Genomic DNA, 19,730 nt, shown 5'->3' with positions numbered 1-19,730 from the left:
GTAAAGTGGCTTTAAAAAAGGTGTAGTTTTATGACTTTCAGGCATAGCGCATAGCCTAAAAATAAGACCTGTTAAGTGTTAATACAAAAATTATCTGAGAAGATTACCATTTATGGTTTGCCTCTGTTAGGTTGTTAGTAGAAGCTCATAGGTTCCCGCCTCATAGGTTGTTAGTAGAAGCTTGGTAGCTATTATCTGGATGAATGAATGAAGTAGTGAGGGAATGAATGAATGTGTGAGTGAACACACGCATTGACATCTGTGGGACAATTCATTCCTATAGGATATTCACCCCTGGATTCAGTTCCATCATGCTGGTGTTTCTTAGCTATAGAACCCAAGCTGGAGAGGCCTGGAGTCTTACCAACCTGGTGGATGAGCAGAAGGGCAGAGAAGAGAAAGAATGTTCCCATAATTGTTGGCACTTGACTGTAAATGCACACGGCTGGCAGAAGACCAGTCAGCAGTGGAAATGAAGGAGAAGCCAGGAGACACAGCAGAAATAGGGGGAGGGCAGGGCTGCAGATCCCTAAGCTGATGGCAGTTTTGGCAAGAAAGGAGTCTTTCTGCAAAACTGTGTCCAGACACATGGGTGTGCCTCCCTTCCAAAGGAGCACTTTTCTTTCTTTCTTTCTTGAAGGATTACAGGGTAAATAGGAATTGATAGGAAATACAAATGGACAGGTGGATGGATGGGTGGATAGATGGATTGGTGGGGATCAACATGGGCTTTATAAAGAGCATTGGTCTTAGGCAGCAAAGCTAACAGCCTGATTCTTTCATCTGTAAAAAGAGAACAATCAGCCCTGGTCCTCCCTAGCTCCAAGGGCCATCAGAAAGCTCAAAATAAAAGCCAGACACCTTTGTTCAGTCCTGGTGTTCAGCAGCTGTAAGGAATTATTATCTGGGTCACCTCTTCCCCTCCAGAGACTATCTATCGTCCCCTGCATTGCAAGTATATTATGATTAAAATGCAAAACATAAGTCAGAATCTTAGTAAACTCTGTGATCACATTGGAATTCCTCCAGTGGACTCTACATAGATTTTTCTTTCCTCCTCTCAGCTCCCAAGCTATTTTTCTTATGTTGGAGGTTGCCAAGATTTTATGGCTATTTGGTTATCTTACCCAGGCATATGGTTAGCATTAATTTATGCTGAAATAAATCTGTAAACCTTCATCTGTCTTATTGCTCTAGAAGCATTAGTTGTAAGGCCTAAAAAAAAAATCTTAATATATGATCTCTGAAAGAGCTGAGGTGCAATCTGCCTGCTTGTTATTCCATTTAGCTTGAAATTCTTCTTTTCTACCCTTTGATATTTTTATATAAGCAAATTAGGCTGTTTGGTATTAAAAAAAAAAGAAACCAACTTATGCCCCTTAATACGTATGCTTGTCTCAAGTTACTTAGAGTTGCTTTGTAATGAGAAAAATTAAGCTGTGATTTATCATCCAGTGATAAATTCTGAGTGCCCCCTTTTCCATTGTTAAACATTTCTCGTTAAGGCATGATATACTGAATCAGTGACCAGGGATTCAAACGCTAATTAACTGTGTGATATCAGACAAGTCTCTTAGCCTAGCTGAGCTCCATTTCACCTGTAGATAACCAGCTTGGAGGACTGCTGTGAAGATTAAATATAAAAATGTATGTGGTGTGCTTGGCATATAATAATACTTAGTATCAATAGATGCTGTGAGGTCATACTACCGTTGCGGTTGTGCTGATGAAGGATTTGGGGTGAGAGGTTGGACTCGGACTTTGCTTTAGAGCAAGTTAGATAGAAGTAACAGCTCCTGGCACTGCCGGCGTTCAGCCCCTGCTCTCTGTCTGTGTGTTCATCCCCTGATACCCGAGTTGATTTGCACCCTTACTCTCATGTTGGGAATTTCTCAGGCTTATGCTCTGATGTTTTCTGATGGCTGCAGAAATTCATTCAGAGCATTTCTATATATGATGCTGTGATTGTGTGACTCTTTGTAAGAAAAGTCCAATGAACACCAGTTCAACCTGTCTTACCATGCTCCAGGGTTAGGCTGGCTTGTCTGCCCCTACCAGGTGCTAACCTGGGAGGACAGCCATTCTGTAAGAGACCGTCCTCTGCATTTCCCAGCTCAACCAGGTGCAGAAGCCCTGATGACCAGGTAACTGGCAGATGATTGTGGTTATAAGTAATAGGTTACTTGATTCTGGTGCATACTGCTGCTGCTGCTAAGTCACTTCAGTTGTGTCCGACTCTGTGTGACCCCATAGACGGCAGCCCACCGGGCTGCCCTGTCCCTGGGATTCTCCAGGCAAGAACACTGGAGTGGGTTGCCATTTCCTTCTCCAGTGCATGAAAGTGAAAAGTGAAAGGGAAGTCGCTGGTGCATACTAGGCCCCCACAAATTCAGTTCCTATGTGCTACTCTCTATGGGCTCCTCTTTAAAAATTTATTTTTATTGGAGTATAGTTGATATTCAGTGTTGTGTTAGTTTCTGCTATACAGCAAAATGAATCAACTGTACATATAGCCACTCTTTTCCCATATAGGTCATTACAGAGTATTGAGTAGAATTTCCTGTGCTATGCAGTAGATGCTTATTGACTATTTTATATTTAGTAGTATGTATATGTCAATCCCAATCTCCCAATTATGAGTTTGCTTTCTATATCTGTGTAACCATGTTTGTTTTCTATATCTGTGTCTCTGTTTCTGTTTTATAAATAATTTCATTTGTAGCTTTTTTTTTTTTTAGATTCCACATATAAGCAGCAGCATATATTTGTCTTTGTCTGCCTGACTCTATGGGCTCTTGGTTTAGAATTTTAGGTTCTGGACAAGTCTTGAAGTTGTGGCGATCTTTTTAAGACTTTCTGTTGTGTATTGGTTTCCCTGTGTTTGTCTGTAGGGGTTGGGTTGAGACTTGTTTGTGTGGGTCCCAACTTAAAGACACAGGGTCCTTCTCGTGTACGGATGCCGCAAATTCACAGTTCATGCAGCTCTCTCTGGACGTTGCCAGGTACCAGGAGGGGCTGTGATGGAGCCCAGGGTTGCCTGCACTGGGAAGCCAGCAGGGCCCAGGCCAGTCATCACCACTTCTGGGTCATCATTTTCGTACCGAGTGCTTTATGACTTGCTATCTTCTCACTTGAGTGTTCATTCCGATGGTTGTTGACTGAATTCTCAAAAGCACCTTGCACATTAGAGGTACCAAGTGAAAGTGTATAAATCCTGGCCAGCACAGCAGTGATCATGACTTATAATAATGACTCGTATTTCCTGGGCACTTGCTATGTACCACCCACCATTCCAGGTGCTTTACTTGGATTATGTCATTTCACCCTCCCACCACCCTATTAAGTAGATGCTCTGAGATCTCCATTTTACAGATGAAGCCGAGGCCAAAGAGCTTACAAACTCACCCACAGTCACAGCTGGAAAGCAGGGGCAAGGACTGGATCCTAGGGTGGTCTTTAGAAACTTCTAGAAGTGGACAGATGTTATGAGGTAAGATGGGAGAATGGAGGCCAAAATCAATTTCACTCATATTTTTTTTTTTCAAGGAGATGAACTTTTCTACCCAGAACTGTCATATTCCAGAGAGCACCCAGGAAAATTTTCTTTCGTAACTTTAGGTTTTAGATTGAGAAATGACCTAGATTCAGTCTTCTGGTCCACAAGCCACGAATCATCACATGACAATCACATTTCCTCTTGTTTAATGCGGGAGGGCGGGGGGTTATCGTTCTGTATTTCCTGCCTGCAGCCGGTGTGTGGAGGGGTAGGAGTTCACACATAAATTTGGCAACAGTGTGGTCATGTTTTCTGTGCATCACTTCCCAGCACAGCATCTGATGGGCCTTAAATTCTCAGAAAACACAAAGGCATGCGGTTATTTCTGTGTCTGTAAACCGGGGACCCCGTGTGTGCTCTACGGCTGTCGCAGCAGAGAAGGACCTTAGACACCAGTGCCTCCCATCCTTCCATTTTGCAAATGAGATGCAAGCCTTCAGGTGACTCATCCTGCTGGGTTTTAACTGTGGATGAAACATGTGCTGTTAGAAAAGTGGGTTCAGAGAAATTCCTGGAGCTCTCGTCCTGGTCCATGATTTGGCCTCAGCCAGACTTCCTTCCTTCCCAACCTGCTGCCTTGGGACCATCAATCAGCAGTTGCTTCCTACAGCAAACACGCTTCCTTCTGCTCGAACCACATTGGAAGCTTCGTCTGCTTCCAAGGGTGGGGCCAGTGAGTGCCTTAAAGAGCCTCATTTGTCTGTTGTGTTCTGGTTAAGATTGGGGCAGGACTCACCCCCCACCATCCAGGAAGCTAAGTGCGCCCAGTCCGTTCATGAGTCATTTAACAACCTTTTCTAGAGCACTTGCTATAATTATATGATGAATAATAGTAACTATATTTATATAATGCTTCTCTGTACTTGGCTCTGTGATAAGTGCTGTCTTACATCAGCACCCAAGACTTGATCCCAAGGCTGGAGTGGGCAGGAGAGGCACCTGGCCTTTAACATGAGGGAGAGGTTGGGGCCGCCCTGCAGGGAGGGAAAGCCCCAGGAAGACCATCACGGGGAAGACACAGGCCAGAACAGGCACCATCTGTGTCCGCTTGTGTCCCTGCCCCCAGCTCTGCCACCTGCACAGGCTTTGCTGGCCCCATCTCACAAGAAGATCCCTTTCCACCTCTCTTTACTACCCCCGCCCACCCCTCATCCATACCACTTTCGTAAAATTCTACTATATATTCGTTTTTTTATTGTTGTTTATAAATTTTTTAATTGAAGCGTAATTGCTTTACAGAATTGTGTTGTTTTCTGCCAAACATCAACATGGTTCAGCCATCCCCATCCCACCCCTCCAGGTTGTTATAGAGCCCCGGTTTGAGTTCCCTGAGTCATACAGCAAATTCCCATTGGTTATCTATTTTATATGTGGTAATATCTATTTACCATAGATTTTTGATTTAATACCAATGTGTAGAAATCACAAATTAGGTCACAACTAGGTTGATTCCATGTGGGAAGCTAATGAGACTGCTGGAAGTTCTCAAGAGTCTTTTTGTCTAAGAGCGATTATCTCCCTTCAGGTGGGCTCATACTCTTGGGACTCTGGGTGAAGATTTAAATATAAATGATTCCCATGTAGTCATAGGAACTCGACTGAGCAGAGAAAGGTTTGGAAAGAAAGAGCAAGAACGAGCAAGATTTAGTTTTCATTAAAATAACATGGTGCCTATAAATAAGGTGAGACTCAGTTAATAGCTTTCTATTCAAGGGGACTTGGCACTCTGGAGACTATGTATGGGGGTCGTTGAAAATTGAGACATTCCTTTCTAGTCACAGCTTTTGTTCATTCTGAGGGTTGAATTAACTCATTGGTAGTTTTCAATTAGCTAAAACTATTGTTACTTTCGGAGAAGGCAATGGCACCCCACTCCAGGACTCTTGCCTGGAAAATCCCATGGATGGAGGAGCCTGGTAGGCTGCAATCCATGGGGTCGCTAAGAGTCAGATACGACTGAGCAACTTCAGTTTCACTTTTCACTTTCCTGCATTGGAGAAGGAAATGGCAACCCACTCCAGTGTTCTTGCCTGGAGAATCCCAGGGACGGGGGAGCCTGGTGGGCTGCCGTCTATGGGGTCACACAGAGTTGGACACGACTGAAGTGACTTAGCAGCAGCAGCAGCATTGTTACTTTTAAAAAAAGTTATCTTCACTATTGTTTCCTCTTGAGTAAGAATAAAAGTTGACTTCTGACTTGTGAAAAATGGAAGCATTAAAACCAACATCTGAGGTCGTCTTCTGGCCAGTCATGGAGCAAACAGTGTGAAACAGCCTGCTTTCAAAGAGAGAGGAATATCTTAGAAAATTTCCCCGAGCATAGAGAGCTCCCACAAAGATATTCATTGTGGCACTGTTTATAATAGCGGATTGTTCAGAGAGTCAAAAAAACTATGTTCATCAAACTATGAACTACGATGTTCTAATTAGGAAGAACAAGGTAGATCTAAGTCTAATAAAATAAAGTCATAGTCTACCGTTGAAGGAAAAAAGCTAAAAAATACTTTCAGTCTAATACCATATATCCTAAGACAATTGCCATATATTTTCTGTGGATGCATTTATACTAGAGGCATATGAATGTACAGAAAATAGTCTGGGAGGATTTTAGTCAAACCAAAAGCAATACCTATATCTAAAAAGGAAAGAGGGGACCAGGAATGACCCAGGGAGTTCCACCCTCCTTGGTCCTTAGAGTGGGAAGCCAGAGGTTGAAGCTGTTGGCCTGAGTGCTCCCTAACCAGCCGTGTGAAGCTGGACTTTGGAATTGGCTCTGCCCACCCCTGAGGTCAGGTATCATTCATCCAGGCAGTGTGTGTGCCAATCTAACAGAACACGACATTGTAATAAGCGTCAGGGATCCAGCATCTTACGTAGCCCCTGCAGTTTGTCGAGTAGCATTCTAAGTGTTTATGTATGTTAACTCATTGAATCCTCACAACCAACCTATGATATTAACACTATTATTATTTCCATTTTACAGAGGAGGAAATTGAGACACAGAGAAGTCATGTCATTTATCTATTGTCACACTGCTAGAAAATGGAAGGACTAAGTCAGAGCTGTACACTTAAGCTGCTGTTCAGACATAGTATGATAATATGTACTGAATAGCATCTTACATGTCCGGGGATGCTTTTGAGAATGAAGTTGTTGTTGTTTAGTCACTAAGTCATTTCTGCCTCTTTGCGACCCCTTGGACTTGAGCCCGCCAGGCTCCTCTGTCCATGGGATTTTCCAGGCAAGTATACTGGAGTGGGTTGCCATGTCCTTTCTAAGGGATCTTCCTAACCCAAGGATCAAACCCTCATCCCCTGTTGGCAGAAGGATTTATTTTTTTTAACCACTGAGCCACCAGGGAAGTCCTTTTGAGGATGAAGAGGGCCATCGTTAATACTTTCTCAGATCACTAGGCCTGAGCTGAAGCATCCTGGTCACTAAATTGTTTCTCGCCCCTGACAGAATGGCACCTGCCTTTGTAGAGCTGGCTGCTCAGGGGATGGGAGATGAGCAAGTGGCAGCACCAACACAGTGTTTCATGTGCCAGCATGTGGAGGCCACAGTGGCTGGGAGAGAAACAGCAGCACAGAGAAGGGCCCCTGATTTGGTCTCTGGGAATCAGGGAGGGCTTCCTGGAGGAAGGGACAGATAAGTTGACGCTCTTGGAGGAGTTAGGCAGGCAGAGCCGAGTGTGTTGTGGCGAGAGCCGACCTTGGAGGGACACCAAGGCTTGGGTCTAGAGGGAACATCTCTGGCCTCGGGCACATCCTTCCCCTCTGGAACCTCAAGTCAAATAAGGTACGGTTTATATCAGGGGTCTGCAAACCTTTTCTTAGGGCTAGATAGTAAGCGTTGTAGGTTTTGTGGACAAAGAGGCAAAACTGAGGCTGTTGTGTGGAAACCTACATAACTGTGTCAATGTAATCATTTAAAGTATAAGAATCACTCTTAGCCCTAGGACCGCAAACGGGGCAACTGATTGGATTTGTCCCTGGGTGGTTATGCCACATTTACCGTCTTGCCCAGGTTTAACTGGCATATCTATTTGTCAAGAAGCTTTGCCAAGTTATTACATAGACGATGGTATAGAGTCAGGTACATGACACGGTGCAAAACCCAGAGACCCGGCAGCCCTGAGTTCAAAATCATCTTTGCCACCCACCAGCCGGAGGGCTCCCACACGCCTTGAAACCTCCCGGAATCTTGGCTTCCTCAACTTGTAAGATGCAGATGACACCACCCCACCCCACCCCCACCCCGCCACTTCCTGGGGCTGCTGGATGACCCAGTGAGCATCCACTGGTTATGTCCCCTTTCTTCTTGTTCAACATCCACCACACACTTATTCTGTGCCAGGCACTGCACCAGGCTCTGAGAGGTCAGAGCTATACCTGGCAGCCAGGACAGCCTTCACAGTTTCTTTACCACGTATTTTTGGTGGTCATTTCTGTGCAATACCCGGACCTGTGGTCAGGCACACAAGCCCTTGTTCCACCACCACCCTGGTGGAAGGAATGAGTGTGACGTAGGATGTGCCTTCCCCTGGTCTCCGGCCAGGATTCTACCTGGGATCGTGTTTGCCTCAGTAAAATGAAGCCTGAATGTGACGGAATGGGTGTGAGGTTCTTTGAACACCCGGGATAAAAAAAAAACCGAGATGTCACCAAAGCCTTCATCTCTGGCATGAGTCCTGGGGGTGAGTGGAGAGTGATTAAAGCCCATTGGTAGCTTCCTTTTGCCTCAGAACTTTCTGCCCTCCCTGTGTGCTTAGTCAGAGTGACTTTCAGTTCTCAGCTTTGATGTGGGAATGAGAGTTCCTCAAACCTAAGTCAGATTCCCGGCCCCGACACTGCAGAAGTTGGGAGTTTCCACTGGTGTAGAGAGCTCCCTCCAGACCCTTTGCTGGCCAGAGAAGAGTCTGGAAGTTATTGGTCTGTGAATCAGCTCTTGGGATGTTGCAGCAGCTAGGGGCCTGGGGAGTTCTTTAGAGATAGATGAATTGCCCTCAAATCCTGGCATTGTCATTTACCAGTAAATTGTGTGACTTGAGCACGTCACAGGACCTCTGTGAACCTCATCTTTGCCCATCTGTAAATGGACATAGTATAGCCCATTTACTTGGTTTGCCATGAGGACCAACTAGTGACCATTCTTAGCGGTTAATGAGCACTTCCTGTGTGCCAGCTACTGTGCTGAGAGCTCGGCTCTTGAAGATGCTATGAGGTGAAGGTACTGATCATAGAAAGGTTTCGTGTCTGTTCCAAGAACTTAGGCAGTTTGGTTCCAGAATCAAACATCCTTAATCATTAGTTCACATTGCCCCATTAAGAGAGAGAAAACTTGCAAACAGAAACATAGTCCTCAAAAACGTGTGTGTGTGTGTGTGTGTGTGTGTGTGGCAGAGGGGAGGTCATGCAGTTCTACTTCATGAGCAAGCATTTCTTCAACACCCACTCTGCAAAGCCCTGGACACATAAAGACACAGAGGCACTGTTCCTGGCAACAAGGAGGGTGCTCCATGCAGATACTTCTGTCTTGTCTTGTAACTAGTGATATGAATGCTTCCTTGCCCTCAGTTCTACCCTCCCTGTGCTTTAACTTACTGTTAAATCATTTTGAAAATTCTGCGTCCCAGAGTGTTTGGCCAGAAGTGGGGGAGGCATCCTTGTGTAGAAGCAGCCCTCATGTGCCCTGTCACACTTCTTTCTAGGGCATGTCCGGTCCTTGCCACATACAGGCGTGACTTGGATGTGAGATGGCTGTGCAGTCATGTTCTAGAGTGCCGGGAACAGTGGGACAGCCTGGGAGGGGTAACACTGGTGGAAGTGAACGTGTATAGAGGACCTTGTGTAAATGAACGATGTGACCCCCCACCCCCATTTGGCGGCACTGCTGGGCTGAGAAGCGGACGCACAGGAAAGGAGTTTATTTTGCCCTCACCAGAGGAGTCATTCTGAGTGTACCAAATATGGTGTTAGACCCCAGGGGGACCCCTAGGTATGTTAAATCACCATCTGCACCCCCTTTGCTGTGTGAGGCCCTCAGTTGGTAGGGGACTTGGTGAACAGTTTCTAAGCCTTCTGCTTCGTTCCCACCCACTCCATTTCTTTTTCTTTCTCCTCCCACCTCCTTACCCCTCCCTTCCTCCCCACCTCTCCCCTCCCTTCCTCCCCACCTCCCCCCTCCCTTCTTCCCCACTTCCTCCCTTCCTTTCTCAATTTCGGAAATTTTTGGAGATAAAGGGAAGTCTGCACGTGCATACTAGCTTGCTAAGTCATGTCTGACTCTTTGTGACCCCCTGGACTGACTGTCATCTGCCAGGCTCCTCTGTCCATGGGATTCTCCAGGCAAGAATATTGGAGTGTGTTACCATTTCATTCTCCAGGGGATCTTCCCAACCCAGGGATCAAACCAGTGTCTCTTACGTCTCCTGCATTGGCAGGCAGATTCTTCACCACTAAGCCACCTGGGAAGCCCAAAGGGAAACATGGCAAATGATATATTGATAATAAACACTCTTTTATTCACCATCCCACATTAACGAATATAACATCTTGGCATCTTTGCTTCAGTTCTTTTATAGGTCTGCCATATAATCGAAATAAATTGTCACCAACATAGAAATGCCTTTTGAACCTCTTCTTTGTCCCTCTCCTCTCAACCTTGTATTATGAATTTACTACAAATCTCAGTCTGTGTTTTTACACTTTAACTTCCACTACGTGTAGTCATGTATATTATATAGTTCAGGTGTGTGTGTCCACAATTCATATAGATGCCATCATCCTGAATATGTTTTTCTTCAATTTGCCTGTTCCACTCCACCTTGTGTTTTGAGGGTCAGCCCCATGGATCTCTTGGTTTAATTGCTGTATTGTCTTCCTTCATATGACCATACCACATTTTATTTATCCATCTCTCTATAGATGGAAACATAGGTTGCTTCCAACTTTGCATCATTAGAAACAGCGCTGATTTGAACATTCTGGTGCATGTCCACCTCCAGATACAAGAGTTCCTCTACAATCTGTGTGTCAAGACACCCACGAGCAGTGGGAGAGGGCTTCTATTTCCCTGTATCCTCCCAGCCACTTGATTTGGCAGATGTTTTGCACTTTTTATGACCTCTCTGTTGAAAAAATTGTAAACTAAGGGGAAAATGAGGAGCTGGTACAGAAATGTCATCAGCCCACAAAAAGGAATACCTTGTAAATCCCAATATTCGGCATCCTCCTTCCACAGGCTCTTAAGAGATCCTGGCTTCATGAGCCTCTTCCCTTTTTCCTGGAACTTTTCAGCCTTTAGCACAACATTGTTTACTGGCCTTAGCCAAGTGAAGGGTGACTCCCTACAGCAATTTCACCAAGTCTTGACTTTCTTCCTCTGGGTCGTTTGAAAACCATCTGTGCTTCATCTCCCATCTGCTGTCAGCACTTGGTCCAAGTCTCATTACCTGCCTCTCACCAGCTGACCCTCAACCTTACTGGCTTCCTGGCTTCAGTTTCCCCTCCCCCACTTTAAGACTTCCATTCATTTCATATAACCATTTATCAACCAATTTATCCATCCATCATTGACCAAAGCTGTGCTGCGTGCATCTGGGTAACTACAGCTGTTGCCCCTGTGACCTGCTGGACTGAATCCACATGCCCTTTCCCCCAGCAAGCTCTCCGCCTTCTCCACCCCAGCCATCCAAACTCCTTGCCCACAGTTCTCCAAACGCTCAAAACACGGTCCTCACTCTCGCTGCCAAAGTTCCCAGTCTCTACCTATTAAACACTTCGTAGGGGCTGGAGGGTCAGCTCGGTTCCTATCAGAGCGGTTTCTCCCATGCTCCAAGGCAGACCTGAGTTTTTCCTTCCTGTGTTCCCACAGGGCTTTGCACATTGTTACCCATCTTGCAGCAACTGTGCAAACTCTTCAAGAGCAAGACCCACCCTCATTCACCTCTGTAACCTCAGGGCCGAGGGGTGTGTCTGGCATACGGAAGGTGCTTAATTAAAGCTTTTAATGAATATCTCCTTCATCGCTGAATTTACCAGTTCAGCATAGGTATCACTGCCACCCAACTGTCCATTGTTTGTTAAGGAAGTTTTCTGTTGAGCAAATTAGTGCTGGAGGCATGTCAGGAGGTTTGTTTGTTTAATCTTAAGATAATTGACTAGTTCTTAAAGAGTTTAATGAGTGCCAATGACTCTATTTTTAATCAGGAAATCTTATCTAAGGCAAGCACTCTCTACTTGAAAACTCTTTTTCAAAGTAATTCAACTGAATGTTATCAGATGTCTTTAATGCAGATCAAACTTTTCTTAGTCCATAGGAATTTGAGAAGGGGCTTTACTAGCTATCTGGTTGATATTTATTAGGCTGCATTTTAGGAGCTCACTGGTTCCATAATGATGAGCTACATCAGAATCCCTGGAATACTGGTTAAACTAGAGTCCTAGGCCTCACCCCAGATCTACTGAACTGAATCTCTGAGTAAGACCTAGAAATCAGTAATTTTAACAAATTCTGCACATGATCCCAATACACAGTGAGATGGTAAACTGTGGTTCTAGATCTATGCTCTCCAATGTGGTAGCCACTGGTCACATGTGGCCATTGAGCCCTTGAAATGTAGTCAGTTCAACGTGAGATGTGCTATTAGTGTTAAATACACACTGAATTTGAAAGACTTCGGTCAGTTCAGTTCAGTTGCTCAATCGTGTCCAAGTCTTTGTGACCCCATGAATTGCAGCACACCAGGCCTCCCTGTCCATCACCAACTCCCGGAGTTCACTCAGACTCACGTCCATTGAGTCGGTGATGCCATCCAGCCATCTCATCCTCGGTCGTCCCCTTTTCCTCCTTCCCCCAATCCCTCCCAGCATCAGAGTCTTTTCCAATGAGTCAGCTCTTCGCATGAGGTGGCCAAAGTACTGGAGTTTCAACTTTAGCATCATTCCTTCCAAAGAACACCCAGGACTGATCTCTTTTAGAATGGACTGGTTGGACCTCCTTGCAGTCCATGGGACTCTCAAAGAGTCTTCTCCAACACCACAGTTCAAAAGCATCAATTCTTTGATACTCAGCTTTCTTCACAGTCCAACTCTCACATCCATACATGACCACTGGGAAAACCATAGCCTTGACTAGACGGACCTTTGTTGGCAAAGTAATGTCTCTGCTTTTTAATATGTTGTCTAGGTTGGTCATAACTTTCCTTCCAAGGAGTAAGCATCTTTTTAATGTCATGGCTGCAGTCACCATCTGCAGTGATTTTGGAGCCCCCAAAAATAAAGTCTGACACTGTTTCCACTGTTTCCCCATCTATTTCCCATGAAGTGATGGTACCCTCACAAAAGAGACTACATCATTAATATTTGTTACATATTGATGACATATTAAAACAGTAATATTTTGGATCTTTTGAGATAAGTTATTGATATCACCCATTTCTTTTTACTCTCTTCATGTGGCTGCTAGAACACTCTAAAGTACCAGTGTGGCCTGCATTGCGTCTTTATGGGATGGCTCTGGTCTGGATTGTCACTAGGAACATGGTCCTTGCTGCTGCTGCTGCTAAGTCACTTCAGTTGTGTCCGACTCTGTGCCACCCCATAGACGGCAGCCCGCCAGCCTCTCCCATCCCTGAGATTTTCCAGGCAAGAACACTGGAGTGGGTTGCCATTTCCTTCCCCAGTACATGAAAGTGAAAAGTGAAGGTGAAGTCGCTCAGTCGTGTCCGACTCTGTGCGACCCCATGGTCCTTACCTCCTGGTAAATTTCAGACAGTAAATTTCATCACGTGTCTGTTAGATGAATGAATGAGTGGATGAATGAATGAATAAATGAATGAATGAAGTTGATCGGTAACACATGGCTTCCTCTTACCTACTGTGGGACCTCAGACAAGCTGTTTCACTTCCCTGGGCCTCCATTTTCTCATCTGTAAAATAAGCAGAGTAACCAGAGCCCCCATTTTCTGCCTTCAGATAGATCTCTTCAGTGATTTGGAGAAGGAATTTTAGTCTTCTGCTTCCAGGGACTGCAAAGTATTGCTCACTGGGGGCAGGGGATAATGGTGTCCCCAGCTTACCGAGTGGTAAGGTCAGAGCCTCACTGGAACCCTCGATGATTTCATATTCCGTTGCAGCCCTTCCCAGATCGCCTCTGGGTTTCGCTTAGAACCGAGAATAGTCTTGCTGCAGTGCTCATCTTTCTTACAGCTGTCCCCACATAACTTCTGGAATTTATTATTCATTTTTATCCCCTCACTCATAATTTATGACTCAACTCTAGAAATATCAGGTTACACATCAGTGTTTTTTTTTTTCCGCCTCCTACATTTTCTTTGAAAATTATGTATTTGTGAGGCTCTGTGGTGGTCAAATGAACCATTTCCAAAATCAGATCATCTGGGTTCAAGTTCCACCCCCCCAACATCTTACTATTAGAGTTATATGACTTTGGGCAAGTTACCTCAGTGCCTCATTTTTCTCATCTGTAAAGTGGGGAAAAAATGCTAATAATTAATTCATGTAAGATAGAGAGGGTTACATGAACATAATGTATGCAAAGCAATTAGCATGGTTCCTGGGACCTGGTAATATATTATTGTATATAATTATATCATAATTCATATATATGTGCTGTGCTAAGTTGCTTCAGTCATGTCCGACTCTTTGCCACCCTGTGGAACTGTAGCCCGCCAGGCTCCTCTGTCCATGGGACTTTTCAGGCAAGAATACTGGAGTGGGTTGCCATGCCCTCCTCCAGGGGATCTTCCTAACCTAATGATCGAATCCACATCTCTTAGGTCTCCTGCATTGGCAGGTGAGTTCTTTACCACTAGTGCCACCTGAGAAGCCCAATTCATATGTATATTTTATATATATATATATGATTATGCTGTGCTTAGTCGCTCAGTCGTGTCTGCCTCTTTGTGACCCCAGGCTCCTCTGTCCATGGCAATTCTCTAGGCAAGAATACTAGAGTGGGTTCCCATGCCCTCCTCTAGGGGATCTTCCCAACCTAGAGATCAAACCCAGGTCTCCTGCATTGTGAGTGGATTTTTTACCATCTGAGCCACCAGGGAAGCCCATATATGATTATGGTATTGATTATATTTTCAAAGCATATATTCCCTACCCACTCTACACCAGATATTGTTAGGATATTGCCCAGTATTTGAGAGAGAGAAAGTTTTACCCCCATTACAGTAGCTTTTGGGGAAAATAGCATAGCAAAAAGATCAAGGGTGTGAGTACCCATAAGATTCACAAAGAAAAAGTCAGAGGAGCTGGCCAGGCAAAAAATGTAACAACAACAAAAATAATAATAATAATGCTAAATGCCTGCCATAGTCTAGTCTGATTATACTTTGGCTACATACATGCTCTCGTTTTATCTTTATAATTGTTCCATTTGACACATGAGAAAGCTGAGTTTCAAAGGCTGAGCCCAAGGTTGACTTACTACCAAGTGGCGGAGCTGAATCTAAACTCAAGGCTCCGCCCACAAGCCCACTGTTCTTTCTCCCACCTCTAGGTCTCTCCATTCAAGTGATGGGGTCATTTCTTCTGATGCGTCTGAAAATTTTCTTTTCCTATAATAAGACACTTTCCTCCCCAACATTAGTGAAGACCAGGTAAAAACAAATCACTGAGGTTAAAACCAGTAGGCCCCTCTTTCTGTGAAGTGTACCCCTCAGGCACATTGTGGGTAGGCTGTTCTTTTAGTGTCAGGGGTCTGGTGATGGTTAAAGCTGGGCTATCAGGGTAGGTGGAGCGCCTTGTCATGCATGAGGCTAGGAGAGGCTAAAGGTGCAGCATTCAGAAACAGTCCCCATTTTGAGAAACTGGTGAGGTCCTTCCAGGTGAGACTTTAGGAAAAAGTCAGAGATGGAGCCGGAAATCAGACAGGAAGCTGGAACCTAGGCTGCTCAAAGTCCAGTTAGCATGTTCGGTTCTGCTCGGACTGGGCAGGGAAAATGGATCCTGGTGTCCCCGTGGGGGCTGGGGCATGGCAGGGGCACAGGGTGGCCCTGGCCACAGACCATCCTGTGTTTCCCTCCCCAAGTCCTGGGCTCCACTGTTTCTCTGAGCCGACCTCTCTTGGGGTTGGGGTCGGGGTCAGGGTGGGCTCAGCAGGCAGTTGCTCCTGATAGCCAGGCTGGACTAGAGTGGGCAGGACTCACAGATCCACGTGCTGTTCCAAGCACGTGGTCATCACACTCACCTTGGATTCTGAAAGTCCATCTTTTATTCGTTCAACAAGCAGCCTGAGAAATTCTTCTCTCTTCCGTTTTCAGAGATCCTTGGAGAGAGTTTCTCCACCTTGGGTAAGTCTCCTTCACCTTGCTGTTTACAGGTTATCTATGGCCCACTTCAAAGTCAACCTAATATTCCAGGTGCTTGGTAAACAATAAATGCTAACAATTAGGGAGTGCTTACTGCGTGACAGATAGCATTTTAGGTCGTGCTCTACTATTTAATTGAATCCTCTCAGCAATTCTGTAAGAGTTCACAGAAGCCCTAATATAGAGATAATGGAAATGGCACAGAGAGGTTGAGTCCTTTGCCCAGAGTACCACAGCCAGTGAGGTCAGAAACCCTGGTGGCCCCAAACCTGAGCTCTGAACATGGCCACAAAGATGCAGACCTCTGGGATGGATGTTGGAGGACTGAGCCCAGGTGATGCCTCAGGGTCCGTCAGGAAGCTTCAGAAGGGCTGAGGCAGCCTTTCTTCCCAGGAGATTGAATGACCTCCAGCCTGCTGCAGTGGATCCTCTCTCTCCCCTGCTCCCTCAGCTCCTGCCCAGATCCCTCCCTGCCCCCAGCAGTGTCTGAAAGCATGGTGGAGACATTAACTGGTCCCCTGTTATTCGTCTTAGCTGGTGTTGGCTCAGGCAGTGCAGTTTAGACATGTTTCCAGGAGCAGACAGCGGGTCAGCGAGAGTCGATAATGGATTCCAGCAGATTGGACTCCGTTCAGGTTGGATGCGAGCCTGGCGTCCAGGTCCTCCTCATGCACTAGCAGCTGCTGGGTGCTGCCCCCAGGGAGGGGCCTGGGCCCCCGGGCACCTGGGGGCTCAGCAGGCAGGTGGTCAGGGCTGATCCCGGGTCTCTGATCTCCAGGTTCTCCCAGGTCTTCCCTTGTCATCATGCCCTCCCATGCCTGCTGGCTTTCACAGAGCCGAGACTTTTTGTTTCTGGCTACATTTGCTGCAGCTGTGTCAGCTCATAGTAGGCACACAATCGGGTATTTGTTGAATGAAGCACCGGCAGTTCCTGTTCAGAGTATTATTTGGCTGACACAGGGGCCCCCTGGACTTCAGTCTTCTCTTCCATCTGCTTCTTGGATGTCTTCATTGGACACTACATGTTTAACATGCCAGAAACTGCAGAAAGCTGTTCAGCGCACATCTCCCACCTCAGGTCATGGCAGCCCCCTCCTTCCAGCTGCTCCGGGCAGAATCCTCAGAGCCCACGTGGACACTTCCATTTTCATGGCACATGTTCAACCCGTATGCAGTTCCTCTCAGCTCTGTCTTCAGTATAGTCCAGGAATGCAATGGCTTCTTCCCCCACCCCACCCAACCGCTGTCTCTTTCCTCCAGTCTCACCTGGACCCTCCTAGCTTCCATCCTTTCCCACCAGAGAACATTCAACTGCTTCAGCCAGAGTGTTCTAGAGTATAAGTGGGATCCTGCCATCCTTGCACTCACATCTCCACCTCCCTGTGAAGGCCTGGGTCCTCCCCAAAGCCTGGGGTGCCTGGCGTTCCCTACCCCACTGCAGGCTCACTGTGGTTCTTTGAACATGCCAGGCACGCACCTGATCGGCCTTGGTCTTGCTTCCGCAGATATACTCCTGGTCAGCTTCCTCACTTTCTTCAGGCCTCTGCTGAGGAATCACTTGTGATGCTGTGAGGATTAATGAGCTAACATGGGGAAAGCATTCAAGACAGTACCTGGCTCATTAGCTGTTAGTTACTGCTCCATTCTTATAACGGATCCTTAGGGCCTCATTCATAGCAGACACTCAGGTTGGTCACTGGGCTACACGTCCAGGGCCTGGCCCAATTGGCCTGTCACCAAATGGGAACGCAAACGTTTGTTGAACTGAAAATATAGAGATGACCAGAGTGAAGCAGTGTACACCCTGCCTGGCACAGACTATGAGAACTTAACAGTTTTGGGAAAAGTTGGAAACCCATCGTTTCTGTGTCCTCTGGAGGCAAAATTTTGTGCCTGTCCCCACTGCCCCGACAGCCTGGGGAGCTACCTTGGCTTGGGTCTTCCCCAGGGCCTCACCCTTACTTCCTGGCTCCAGCTCAGAGACATCAGGGAAGTCTTTGATGTCTCAAAGACTCCCATCAAAGCTGAGGAGTGCTGGCAGGGACTGAACCCCTGAGCAGGCTTGTGGGGTGGCCGAGGCTGTGGGGAGAGGGAGTGGGTGATGGGATGGAGACAGCTGTCCCTGCAGAGGGGACCCCTTGTGCTGGGCCTGAGCCCCCTCATCTCGCACACTTCCGGTTCTGGGAATTGTTGCTGGTCAGGTAGGGTTCGAGAGCTGGGACCTTTTGCCTCAGCTGTCGGCACTTCTGGCCTTTCTTTTCTTGGCCCCTCCCCTAGAAGCTTTTGCCCTAAAGAGTCCAAAGATCAAGACTGTGGCTCGAGTCCCTTGGTCTCTTTCCAGGGCAGAAAAGCCTCGTGAATCTGCTCTCTGTTTAGAGTAGCTTCTAATTTGAAGCAGCTGCTGTCCCCAAGCAAAACCACTCTGTGGGTGTCCCAGAACCCCAGCCCTCAGAGGTCTGCCCTGGTTAATTTGACCTCGGCTGTTTGTCCCTGAGGTACAGAGGGAAATGGGAGGTTGTTGTGTCCCCTCCCTGGGCCCCCTTGACCCCTCGGACCGCCCCTAGGGGCAGCTTTGCACACCCAGCTTTCACTGCAGGGCACCCAGTAGGGGGTACTCAGTGCATGGTTTCTGCCTGTTTATGTTCCATGAGCCCCAGTGTGTTGGAAAACAAAATGCATGGAAACTGCTTATGAATAAAACTACACCGTGAAACTGCCCTCCTCAGAGCGGGTGATCTGGTTGTTTGTCATAGAAGCATCTTTGGTGCTATTAGCAACACCCCCTTTTTAGGCAAAACGAAGAGCAGCGCTCTGTGCCCACGGAGCTTGCTCTTGGATGGATCTTGGTTTGGGTCATCTGCTTTATGCAACAATTAATTTTTTAAAAAATTCAATTGAAGTGCAGTTGATTTGCAGTGTTACATTAATTTCTGCTGTACAGCAAGGTATTCGGTTATATGTATATATATTATTTTTCGTTATGGTTTATCACAAGATGTTGACTAGCGCTCCCTGTGCCATGCAGTAGGACCTCAGTGTCTGTCCATCCTGTAGATGAGAGTTTGCCTCTGTTAATCCCAAACTCCCAGTCCTTCCCTCCTCCATCTACTTCCCCCTTGGCAACCACACATCTGTTCTCTACATCTGTAAGTCTGTCTTTGTTTCATAGATATCTTCATTTTTACAGTATTTCAGATTCCACGTGTAAGTGATATCATATGGTGTTTTTCTGTTTCTGACTTACTACACTTAGCGTGCAGCATTCCTGTTTTGTGGGTAGAAGTGTCAGGCCTTGTGGGTTTGGAGTCAGGGAGACCCAGATTTCAGCCCCCAATCCATCGCTTATTCACTGTGTGTGTTTCACTTCTCTGAGCCTTTATCTTACCATCTCTAAAATGGGAATCATAGTACACACCTGGCAGGATTTCTGTGAGCACTGGAGAGCACGTTGGTACAGAGCCCAGCACCTAGTAGGTGCTCAGGAAATAGCAACGTTATTCATTGACTCATGCAACAGCCATGTATTGAGCACCAGCTGGGGAATGACAGTGACAAAAATCCCTGTCCTTGTGGAGTTACTGTTCTAGACAGGGAGTTGGATAACCAGATAAAGAGGTCTAATAGGCAAGTCAGGAAAGTCAGGAGGAAGGGCTGCAGTTTAACTAGTGTGGGCAGGGGAGACTTGCTGAATAGATGATATGTAAGCAAGAACCTAAGGCAGAGAGGGAGCTGGCCACGCAGATGCCCTGGAGAAGCAGTGCTGGCCTTGAGAGGGGGGAGCTTGCCCACCATCTCTGGCACTTTTGACCTGAGCTTTCCTACATGTGGTCT

General features: G+C 46.3%; 1 protein-coding gene across 6 annotated transcripts in view; it reads left to right on the top strand.

Moving 5' to 3' along the window:
* CHST11 (carbohydrate sulfotransferase 11) overlaps positions 1–19,730 on the top strand; it is a 262,811-nt gene that overhangs the window by 191,950 nt on the left and 51,131 nt on the right. For 3 of the 6 annotated variants that reach the window (XM_006077215.4, XM_006077214.4, XM_025283607.3), the window contains exon 3: positions 15,852–15,881. The exons of the other annotated variants lie outside the window; for them this stretch is intronic. In XM_006077215.4, the coding sequence (XP_006077277.1) occupies positions 15,852–15,881 (30 nt within the window). The remainder of the gene's footprint in view (positions 1–15,851; positions 15,882–19,730) is intronic. 6 annotated transcript variants of the gene reach the window in all.

This window comes from Bubalus bubalis, chromosome 4 (genome assembly GCF_019923935.1).
Source record: "Bubalus bubalis isolate 160015118507 breed Murrah chromosome 4, NDDB_SH_1, whole genome shotgun sequence".
Classification (NCBI taxonomy): Eukaryota; Metazoa; Chordata; class Mammalia; order Artiodactyla; family Bovidae; genus Bubalus; species Bubalus bubalis.
The sequence above is the reverse complement of the archived record's forward strand: the minus strand, read 5'-3'. Positions and strand labels throughout refer to the sequence as shown.